This window comes from Podarcis bocagei (genome assembly GCF_964188305.1).
Source record: "Podarcis bocagei genome assembly, chromosome: 2".
NCBI classification, from domain to species: Eukaryota; Metazoa; Chordata; class Lepidosauria; order Squamata; family Lacertidae; genus Podarcis; species Podarcis bocagei.
This window is the reverse complement of record NC_138126.1, coordinates 101100109-101112140: the sequence shown is the minus strand read 5'-3', so window position 1 is coordinate 101112140 and position 12032 is coordinate 101100109. Positions and strand designations below refer to the sequence as shown.

Here is a 12032-nt window from a genome sequence, read left to right as displayed (position 1 = left end):
TATCAGAAATGTAGGGAAACGTGTCGTGCGTTTCTCTTCAAGATTTAAATACTACAACTGCTACAAAATAAGTCATGTTACCAGAACAGTATTTGAGTAGAAAATGACTTGGAGAATGAAAACCAATCTCCTACTGGGGCAGTATTTTGACATAACCCACCAGGGGCACTGACTTGGACTCCAGGTTAAGGGTGCCCAATGGCGTCCACGACATAACATGATGTCATGTTGCGGCGGCAGCACAGCGGCGCTTCCGAGGCTTTGTGGGGTCTCAGAGGAAACATACGAGGATTCACAAGACCTCCAATGCAACTTCTGGTTTCTGCCGGAAATCATGTTCCGAGGCTTTGTAGGAACACGGAATGTGAGTGCCCTGGCACCCAGGTCCCTGTAGAAATGGCGCCTATGTAAGCCATTGTTATGTAAACACAGGTGGTTGTATCCAGTGCTACTGTTCTGCAATGGACTTCCCCTCGCACAACAGAACTTCCTCTTCCGTTCCTCTCCCCTGCAGTCCCCCATGCCCCTACAAAATCTACTCTGGATCAGATTTTGGGGGGTGTCGAGAGAGGAGAGGAAGTTCCAGTGTATAAGTGGAATGCTGCTTGCATTGCATTGCATACAACCCATGGTTCATTATCTAATTTGACAGAAACTAAAGGAGCAGACAAGACTGGAAACCAGCAGTGCAACTTTAAGCTATACTGTAGCAGTGAAGAAAGTATGACATGAGCCACTGATGTGCCAGATGTAACCTCAAGGGCAGCAACAACAAAAATAAACACATTCCTTTTACAGACATGAAAAAAATGGATTAAGAATATACTGGGAGGCAGAAAGGAATGATGAACTGAAAGGAAGTTTTTCTCAATACTCGATGGAATGGTACATTACTGGGCATCTTTCACAGCTGCAAGATCCTTTATTTCCCAATCCCTGCATTTGACTTCTTTCTCCAACTCCAAGTTTCTTGCTTCTGCCATTTTCAATGATTCTGCCACTTCTGTCCCAGCCTCTTTCAAAGCCTCCAATTCTTTGGTCAACAGCTTCACCTTTCAAAGAACAAAAAGGCACATGGGCTGTGTCTGCATCTCACACAAAGCCAAACCAAGGCTTAGTCAGATTTGGGGAACCTCCAGTCTGCAGGCCAACCCTGGCTCACCACGGTATTAAATTTAGCCCACACAACCATTTAAAAAACAAACACCCACCTGCCAATTGGCTGATGTCACACTGATGACAGCTATTGGCGGGGAGGGACGGTTTGGTTCTGCACTGGCTCTGTGTTTCTGTACCCTAACTGGGAACTGGCACACACAGCCAAAGCAGAAGGATTTAACCCTTGTTCATCAGCTAATGAACAGGGAATAAATCCTGCTAAGTGCAGCTGCGCCCACTTGTTCGCTCAGTTGAAAAAGATACATGCAGCCAAAGCTCAAAGTGGGGCTGTTTGAAAGCCCTTTTGCAAGCAGTTTCACACTAGTCTTTAAACCTCCAGTTTTCAGAAGTTCAAAGAGCAGTACAGGGCTGTTAGCAAAATGGCTTTCAAACATCCCTGCACTGAGCTTTGAAGCCCCAACATACAGACATAGTTAACTGCTCATGAAAGCTGGCACATCCTAATAAAAAAACATGGTTTAAAGTGGGCTTATAACATACAGTTTTGCTAACTATGGTTTTGTACGGTGTCTGAATTGACAATCAGTAGTTATGGCATTTAACCTCATAATGTTCCATGGAAAAACAGGCCATGAGTTCCATTGATCACTTATTGTCTATACATCACAAAACACACTAAATAGAAGTAATAGAATGTACATTGATTGATTGATTGATTGTTTGTTTATTTTTGCTGTGTACATTTCAAATTTTGAGGGCACATTTACCTTAAGCTCATGAGATAGAACTAAATTGCTCATTTCATCCACTTTCCGTCGAAACTCATGCTCTCTTTTTTTCATTTCTGAATCAAATTCCGCTAGCAGTTCCTGAAATGAAGTTGACGAAACAAAGACTGAAGTAATTCTGGGGTGAGAAACAGTGGATGAGGAGGTGGATAGAGGAGTAAGTGGAGGGCAAAGGAGGCATCTGCAATGAGAGTGTCTGGGCAACATGCCCAGTGGCAAGTTTAAATTTACAAAATTGAAAAGAGTTATAAGAGAAGCCAATGATGAGAAGGATCTTTAACTTTTTATGAACATAAGTATTCAACAAACAAACCTGAAGAAGACGAAACTTTCTGGGACTCCTTAAGGGAACTCATAATGTTCCTTTTGCCATACATTCAAAACATAAGCAAGACAGAGAGAGACTTGTATAAATTAGGGCTGCAAGCATTCAATAATTTAATCTGTAAATTATCAATTAAAAATTTAGATTAGGGGCAATTTTAATGGATGAGGCTGTGAGATGAAAACTCATTTATTTATTGCAGCTTTTTAAATTCCAGTTGTGTGTGTTTTAAGTCTTCCTTTTATTATTATTACTATTATGAAAAAAAAAAGAAACAATAAAAAATAATAAAAGTTCACCTTTTCTCTGGGAGGTAGCTTTTGTTTATTTTTATTTTTTATACCTTCTTCAGTATCTCAAAAATACTTCTATAGATAAATTTGGATTATACCTAGAATGTAATTTATAATCTTAAAGTGTCCTGAAATCAACTGATATAGGATATATAAACTTTTTTAAAAAATAAAGAATCAATTTAAATAATCAATTACAGTGGTGCCTCGCAAGACGAAATTAATTGGTTCCGCGAGTTTTTTCGTCTAGCGAATTTTTCGTCTTGCAAAGCACGGTGTCGGAAAAGTTTTGGAAAAGCTTCAAAAATCACCAAAAACCTCAAAAAAGGCTACCACACCGCGTTCTATGAGTTGCTCCTCGAAGTCAAGTCGCAACTGTATTAACAGTGTTAGGAAAAGGGAAACAAACTTGCAAAAAACGCAAGACGTTTTCGTCTTGCGAAGCAAGCCCATAGGGAAATTCGTCTTGCGAAGCAGCTCAAAAACCGCAAAACCCTTTCGTCTAGCGAGTTTTTCGTCTTGTGAGTCATTCGTCTTGCGGGGCACCACTGTAAATCAATTGATAGCCCTGTTGGTTGTTACATACAAATCTGGAAGGAAGATAACCCTGAAATTAGAGAAGTAGGGACTGATGCCGGAGGCCAGGGTGTTTATTTAGCCTTCACAACTGAGTAAAGCTGCTCTTGATTTATAGTTCTGACCTTCTTGAGATTTCAAGGTTGGCAAATTTAGCACAACATTTTGGCTCTACCCCTGTGGAAAGAATTTTACACCATCTCATTTTACTAGACACAATCTTACCAATTTTCCCAAGGGGAGGCTGCCAATGCGAGAAGATAACCAAAAACATAAATGCCACCTGATACCTAGAATGGGAAAGCAATTTCAGTACTGCTCATTAATCGCACATTACTTTTAATGTCAGACTAGGCAGGGGGAACTAGATGCCTGGGGAAAATTAAGTAACTGTAGAGTATAATGAACTCTCATTTGTCTATAGGAATGGCAACAAAAAATAAAATCTATTTATCTCATTTATTAAACATACTGTACCTGTCTTTGCAAAGCAAGTTCACATTCTACTTCCTGCAGTTTTCTCTCCAGTTGCTGCTTCATATCCCCATATTCCTGAAGATGCTGATTGATATCAGAGTCCTTAGAACTAAAAATAAAAATCCAGTGACATCACATTCACTATGGCTACAAAAATAATAGTTTTAAAAATAAGCACCCTTCAGTAAGAAGTTGTGGACTGTATTAAAACTAAGTTAAATAAGTTATTGTGTTTTGGAAGAACAACGGCAACATGTAGTGTGCACTTGAGCAAATACTAATTTCTATTCACATGCTCTTGAATCAAAATGGCCTCCCCCTAATTGCAAATGTGTCTGTACACATTAATTTGCCTGAAAGAATAAGAGTATGGCACAAGCACCGATCTAAGCTATTTACCTATTTAAATAGTATAAGCAAGTATTATGTAATAAAGCGTCTCATATATGCACCACTGAATCCTGCCACAATCCAACAGGTAGCAACAGATCTGATAAGATATCTCATACCTTGAAAAGCAGAAAGATTATAGCCAAGGAAGACCAAGGAACACAATGGCCTACACTGCACGTGAAATTCTCTACATCTACAGTACGTAATGGTTTGAGGCAGCTGCATACAAGACAAAACCTATGCACAATTGCCTCAAGAAAATGGAGTAGTACAGGCATTCTGTTTAGAGGGTTTGATTACAATACCCTCTAAAAAGAGATTCATATTTTTTGCGGCATAAGCATTCATTCACGAACCAATGTCCACTCTGTGTGGACTAAGTGTTAACAGCAGTTGCAAAGTCCTTATATACAAACAAAAAAGTGGGTAAACTAGGACAAAAAAGCAATGGGTAAGATCAGGAGTCCATGCTACTGACTGCTCACCCCCCCCCCCCATGTGGAAGGGGAACCATCTTCCAATTTCTTTATGGCAAAGACACAAAGTAGAATCAGCAGGATTGTGGGATAGCTCAGCCGGTAGAGCATGAGACTCTTAATCTCAGAGATGTGGGTTCTAGCCCCACCTTGGGCAAAATATTCCTGCATTGCTGGAGGGTGGACTAGATGACCTGCATGGTCCCTTCCAACTCTACAATTCCATTATTCTAAGCAGGATTACTACCAGAATGAGGTACAACTGGCTGCTGGCTGAAGCAAGCATCCTAAAACACTAATATGAGTGTAGTGCATGCACACAAAAAGAAACATCTTAAGTGTCTTCCTTGATTCTTTAGTTTGTATGTGAAGTTTTAGTATACCAGTTTGTTACAGGATGTTGTACCTAACAGTGTCCTCCTTCACATGTCACAGTAAACCATTATTAATGGATAACTATGAATATAAAGATCTAGGCCATTTTGCTTCTTCATATATATATTTAGGCTTCATATATTTTGAAAAGGCAGCAGAGTGACTGCATTTCAGAGGGGAGGTTATGTACCTGCTCTTGAGTAAGCACTACAGCACTGTAGGAACTGCAACAAAAAATAAAGACTACTTATCTCATTTATTAAACATACTGTACCTGTCTTTGCAAAGCAAGTTCACATTCTACTTCCTGCATAGTCCCTTCCAACTCTACAATTCCATTATTCTAAGCAGGATTACTACCAGAATGAGGTACAGAGAGAATCAAGGCTTGGATCTAGAAGGCTGAATTTCTGTCATAGCGACACAGCACTGGATCCCTCTTACCTGTGAAGCCGCTCCAACTCTAGCTGGTGTTCTTTAAGCTTTTGATGGTATTGGTATTGCAGAGACTCTTGCTTTTTTGTTTCCTTGGCAAGTGTTTGCTGCAGCTTATCCACTTGTATTCTAAGATCACTAACCTCTGCCTCTTTAGCATTTTCAACCATTTTCAACTGTATAAACAAGCGTTCATAGCGTTCCAGCTCTCTATCTCTCTCCTCTAAGACTCTAAGGTTATAGGTGAAATCTTCCTTTAAACTGTTGAATTTCCTGTGCATTTCTTGAAGCTGCTTTCTGGTTTCATGCAGTGATGTTTTCTGAAAATGGATTTGATGAGCTTGGAGCTCTTTCAGTTCTTTTTCTTTACAAATAAGGAGGTCATTCAACTCTTTCTCTGTATGGGGCATCATTGAACCTGAAAAAGAAAATCATTCATTAGGGCAGAGGATGGCATTTCTTATGGTGTTGGAGGAGACTCTTGAGAGTCCCATGGTCTGCAAGAAGATCAAACCTCTCCATTCTGAAGGAAATCAGCCCTGAGTGCTCCCTGGAAGGACAGATCCTGAAGCTGAGGCTTCAATACTTTGGCCACCTCATGAGAAGAGAAGACTCCCTGGAAAAGAGCCTGATGTTGGGAAAGATTGAGGGCACAAGGAGAAGAGGACAACAGAGGATTAGATGGTTGGACAGTGTCTTCGAAGCTACAAACATGAGTTTGACCAAACTGCGGGAGGCAGTGGAAGACAGGAGTGCCTGGTGTGCTCTGGTCCATGGGGTCACGACTAAACAACAACAAAATTCTTCTTGTTGTTTATTTACTTATACAAAGATTTTTATCCTGCCCTAATGCTTTTACCCAGTATGGTAATCCCTACCTGGCAAGAAATAGCTGGGTGATAGCGGCTTCAGAGTGTAATGGTCTGCATGGAGAGAGGGTTCTGCTCCTGCTTCCTGCTTTCAATCATAACCCACATCTTTAAACAGATTAGCCAGAGCTCAAGTTGAGTCTGTTGCTATCACATCTCATTTTACTCATAGCATGGTATTTTTCTGTGTAATTTATGACAGATTATTCCATCTGCAAATGCCATGCAGAAAAGCAACAAATGAATCAGACAAATGTTTCTTTACAATCCAATGGCAGCTCTTTAATCTTTTCAAATGCAAAATAAGGTTTTCAGATCAGACAGTCTAATAAAGCATCTCCAATGAGGATACAGCAGGCATATTTTTTAAATACAGATCCCACCACTGCTCGCTTACTGCTATATTTGTAATATTTCACTCTCCCACCAGTGGAGGACAGGATGCAGTTCACTGAAATTAAATAAATAAACAAACAAGCAAATTGTATTCCAGTAAATTAGTAACATATAAAGTCACCAACCTTATTTCTGCTTATGTCTGCTGTTAACAGATGTATGACAAGCAGAAAAAAATGTAGCAAGTGAAGCTTTCATCAGCATAGAAATAAAGTGATAGGGAAAGTTTCACTTGAATTCTATTTTGCTACTAAAAAGAAACCTAGCTGAGCAATTGTTTTTCTTTTAAAATCATAGAATCATAGAACTGTAGAGTTGGAAGGGAAAATTTCTGTTTATTTTTAGATTCTCAGAGTATTTATTAGACACTACTGAAAGTTTTTTTTAATGTATTATGTTTACTCTGTTCCTAAATGCATGCACTTGTGTGCTGGAAGTATAAATGAAATCACCTAGATATTTCTAATATTTTTTAAAGGCTAGTTTTTAAGCTATAAGCCTAGTCACACTCACTTGGGAGTAAGTCCCACTGAACTTATTGGAACTTACTTTTGAGTAGACAAACATAGTATTGCACTGTCAGTTAGCTGAGCTCAGCTCCCACTGAAGTAAATGGGGAAATTAGTCATGCCTTAGGTCTGATTGTTTTCCGTGGGTTTTACTCTCACATATTTAAAATGTATTGACTATCCCCTCTAAAGCAAAATAGAATTATTTGATATTAGCCAAATGAAAATAGTATCTAAAGTCTTTCATAAGTGGTTTTTTTTATTAAAAAAGGCTTCTGACACATCTCATTGGTTAAATTTAGTAAGTCAATCTTTAGACATCTTTCTAACGGCACTTGGAGATCAAAACTGAGGCAACACAACTTTCCCAGGAGCCTAACTGCTAGGCAGGCAAGTCAGGGTGAGGACAAAAACCTTCAAGTGTCATTACAGTGGTACCTCAGGTTAAGTACTTAATTCGTTCCGGAGGTCCGTACTTAACCTGAAACTGTTCTTAACCTGAAGCATCACTTTAGCTAATGGGGCCTCCTGCTGCCACCGGAGCACAATTTCTGTTCTCATCCTGAAGCAAAGTTCTTAACCCGAGGTAATATTTCTGGCTTAGCGGAGTCTGTAACCTAAAGCGTATGTAACCCGAGGTACCACTGTATTACAAAAGACATCCCGAATGGAGGAACAGGGGAACCAACCTGTGTTTTAAAGGACAGCTGGCAACCCTTTTCCTTTCCCCCTTCTGAGCCTGATTTTCCCCTCCCCCCCATTTTTGATGAATTTGAACCCAGAACATGTTGTGCCAGGAAAGAAAGACAGAAAATACCATTCTGGAGACCCAAGCCCCCTCCAAAAGCTGAGAGTCCTCCACCAGCTCCTGCAGCACCTGCCAGGTGACAAAAACTTCCAAGAAGACCAATAAAAGATCCTACTGTAACAAAGGAAGAACTTTGGGAAATGGGGGGGGGGATCGACGTTTTATTTGAGATTGAGACAATGGAAAACGCAGAAAGGAAAGAGCCTCTGAAAGAATCACCAGTCCCACCTCCAGAGGAAAGAAAGGAGAAGAAAAAAGAGGACCCCACAGTGTGGGAAAGACTTTCCAGACCCAAGAGAAGGTCTCCTTCAAAGGGGGGGGGGGTTAACGCACAGAACAAAGCAGCTCCCACAAGATAATTATACAAAGTTTATTTCCATCAAGGGGGGGGGGTGATTCTAAAAATTAAGGCAACACTGACACCATCTACTGCTCCTTCCCTTCCTGGAATAGAAATCATACTTTGCTAGCTGAGGCTCTTTTCTTCTTAAAGAGCTTTGTGTTCATAGTAAATTTACTATCGCACCTTTTTTGTATGCTAAACTTGTAAACAATATATAAAGAAGGAACTAGTTCTAAGAGCATTAATCTATTACTATTTTAAGAAGCTGGTATTGTTATAAAGCTGAAAAAGGGCAAACTGGCCTACGTAGCCCCGATTAGGCTAAAATATTCCAACCAGTCCTGATCACAAGGACCATACAAAATTAATCCCATTTGTCTTAATGGAAGAAATGGGCCGAGCATTCCTATACTCATACTATGCTGGGGAGGGAAGAGAAGCACCACCACTGTGCTGGTGGAAACAGTTGTGTATCCAATGTGTGTTTACCATGGAAGGAGAAGGTGAAAAACAAAAGCAGAAACTACAAAAAACACACAAAAAACCAGCAGGTACATTGCATGTCCCTGGAAACACCACCACAGCCCACCAAACCAGGAAGCACACCAGTGACAATGGCCACATGTCAAAAAGAGGGACCCGCCCCACGCGGGCCAAGTTTGAGCAATGGCAGCAGTCACTTCACCATACTCCCTTCACACTAGAAATGGATAGAACTAGGTAGTGGCCACATACATAGGCAGTGGAGCCCTATGGTACTGTTTGTCAAAGTAGCGACTAATGCTCTCGTGCGACTGCTGGTTTGGCAAAACAGTTTCTCTCCCCACCACCACCACCCCTCAATGAAAGGCGCACAAACACGCTGAAGCAACATGCAAGGGAAGCCTATGGTGCAATTTGCAAGACAGGCACAAACATGCTCCATACCCTTCCTATTTCAAATTCCCCCATGAGCAAAGCATCCTGTTCTGCCCTGCTACCTCCAGTTGCCAGAATGGAGCGCAAGGGTTGCATGCTTGTGTCTGGAGCCCTGAGGCAGAGAATACCCATTAAAGTCCAGACACAAAAATGTCGTGAGCATTAAATATGCATCATGCGAGACCGGAGAGATAAAAGACCCATGCCCTACACCCTACTATCTGTGTTATGGCCTCTTTCTGTGGGGGCTTAAATAATAGATTGGGTGCTAGTTTCTACCATACCCTATGCTCTGTCAAGAAGACACAGTTGCCAGTGATGGGTGACCTTTTTTTTTGTTGTTGTTGTTGTTAATGAAGTCAATGAGAGCAAAGTGTCTTTGATCAGGTCTGGGGCTGGTGTAGAGTTGAGCCATTAACAAGAGCATGGCCAGGGACTGCAGCATACAGTATAACTGTACCCCCCACTTCATGCTACCCATGTCCCACGCATGACTTTGCCTCATTTTGTCATGCATACCCCCCCTTCCAGGGCCAGATTTAGGTTTGATGAGGCCCTAAGCTACTGAAGGTAATGGGGCCCTTTATATGTCCAGCTGCCCTTTGTCAACAACAAATTGTCACAGTTTTTTGTGTTGAATATATCCCATATGGTAATTTATGGACCTGATAGAGATCTAAAGCCATTTGCACATAACAAAATATGTATTTTATCAAAGTAATTGTTGAACTGAAACACAATTAAAAAGAAGTATATTAGTTATTTTATATTTTGGTAATGTACATCCAGTTTTTCCCCCTTTACTTTTTTGGGGGCCCCCAAGAGAGTGGGGCTATAGCTTGTGTAGCTTATACGTAAATTCGGAACTGCCCCCTTCCCCTATGTCTGTGCTTCCTAGGATGATGGGTTTTAGCAAACCACACAAACCGCCTAAAATCCCCGCCCCCTTCTCCAAACCTGTATCTTATGCCTCACTAGACTGGCGATGAAAGCACCCAGCCCACCCTTCTCGTACAACCACCCCTTTCCTTGCACGAACCCAGCAGGTTCCAAGAAACGGCTCAATCTCGGCAACGGCGAAGACCCCGTTTCCTTAGAAACCACAGCGGCTGGTGCGACGTGAAAATGCTTCCTTCTGGCAACCGGCGCTTCGGGCCGTTGGGACCGCCCTCCGCTCCTCTCCGGTCGTAGCCTGTTGAGTTCTCCGTGGAAGCAACAGTAACTTCCCCTAGTCCCGCAAGACACACAGCCGAGAGCCCACGCTTCCTATCCTACCCTTTCCAGCTTCCACCAGTGTTGAGAATATTTTTTTTTTACACACACACCCTTTCCCCATCCTATAATGATCCCCAAGCGATGTTGACGGCGCTGACTTTCGCTCAGGCATGGCCAAACTTGGCCCACCAGCTCTTTTTGAACTACAACTCCCATCACCCCTAGCTAACAGGACCAGTGGTCAGGGGTTGTGGGAATTGTAGTCCCAAAACAGCTGGAGGGTCAAGTTTGGCCACCACTGCCTGCATTTCCTCTTCTGCCGAGGACCAGGCTCGAAAAGGCACTGCTCAGGCAATTAGCAGTTGCGTAAATGGCTTTTAAAAAGCAAATAGCGGGGTTGAGGGCTAGAGGCAGGTCATAACCCTCGCTTGTGTCCCCTACAGGGGCTTTAACATTACCTATAGACTTCCTCCACACACAGTACTGCTGTCGTGTTTTCATTGATCTATATATACATTTTTGCCTTCTCTTTAAAAAACAAAAAAAAAATCACAATGAAGAAATATTAAGGGAACCAGGTCAAGCCAGTTCAGTTCTAAAGAAGCATTTGTTTTGGGTAAAGCAGTCACACCCCACACACAAACTCTGTCCTACGATTCTCATGCTCCCCCCCCCCCTCTTGTCTACGTGAAGCTTGGAGCAACACAGGAAGATGGATTTAAACACTCATCGTTTTCGTCAGCCCCAGTGACTTCCCTGACTGGAACAGCATGACTAGTTTCCTGTAATAACTGTTAACATGTTTAAACAGTGTGCAGAGTTTGACGGGCTGGGGAAAAAATATGTCCTCATTCATTATTTTAATACAAGGGCAGAGAGTTAGGGGAGCTTTGGAGGGGAGGAAAGGAAAAATGTTTTCAGAAACACTTATTTATTTGTTTTGCAAGTCTTTGTATCCTGCCCTACACTAAATCATACAGATTTTGAAGGCAACAAACAAATATAAAATCATAATAAAACATAAAAAGAGCCTGCTGGATCAAGCTAATGACCCATCTAGTCCAGCATTCTGTTCTCACAGTGGCCTGTGGGAAACTCACAAACAGGACTTGAACACAGGAGTTCTCGATTTTTGTGATGGTGGAGACAGAGCATAACCATCATGGTAGCAGTCGAAATAAATAAAAAAAATTGTCCAGTAGCACCTTAGAGACCAACTAAGTATGTTCTGGGTATAAGCTTTTGTGTAGTCTCTTAAAGTGCTACTGGAATTTATTTATTTTATTTCAACTGCGTCAGACCAACACGGCTACCTACCTGAATCTAGCATCATGGTAGCAGCCAGTGATCGACTTATGAATTGGGATTCTTTGGGGGAAGCCATTACTGTTTAAAGTGGTATGATACTGCTTTAAATGTGTAGTGCATATGGGGCCCTTACTGAAATATGCATAGAACTGCAGCATTAAATCACAATACCACTAGCATATTTTATTCTTACTGGCTTTTTTAGCATTTGGGTTATTATATTGCTGTAATAATTTTTTCAAGGGCATTTTTTCAAAAGCTCTCACAGAGCTACAAATCAGCTATACTATACACCAGTCTCTCTGTCTCTCTGTCTCATAACCAAGAGACAGGAGAAACTGAGGACTAATTTTGGAATCTGCAATAAACTCTGGTTGATTTAACATTTCCCAGATGCCCACAGATATGT

At 41.4% G+C, this 12032-nt stretch overlaps 1 protein-coding gene across 8 annotated transcripts in view; it reads right to left on the bottom strand.

Moving 5' to 3' along the window:
- The window catches only part of CCDC57 (coiled-coil domain containing 57), a 56217-nt gene extending 45671 nt beyond the window's left edge, over positions 1-10546 (bottom strand). For 3 of the 8 annotated variants that reach the window (XR_014005315.1, XM_081184533.1, XM_081184538.1), the window contains exons 1-5: positions 10426-10546; positions 5267-5675; positions 3579-3687; positions 1887-1988; positions 895-1052 (exon numbers count right to left, since the gene is read on the bottom strand). Coding sequence is in view for 7 of the 8 variants with exons in the window: in XM_081184533.1 (XP_081040659.1) it covers positions 895-1052; positions 1887-1988; positions 3579-3687; positions 5267-5675; positions 10426-10531 (884 nt within the window). In the remaining variant the exon portion in view is untranslated. Of the gene's footprint in view, positions 1-894; positions 1053-1886; positions 1989-3578; positions 3688-4087; positions 4189-5266; positions 5676-6135; positions 6283-6523; positions 6578-7071; positions 7293-8883; positions 8992-10057; positions 10338-10425 lie in introns of those variants that run through there. The other 5 variants (XM_081184535.1, XM_081184534.1, XM_081184537.1 and 2 more) reach the window with 5 other exon arrangements.
- Between the last annotated feature and the right edge of the window lie 1486 nt (positions 10547-12032).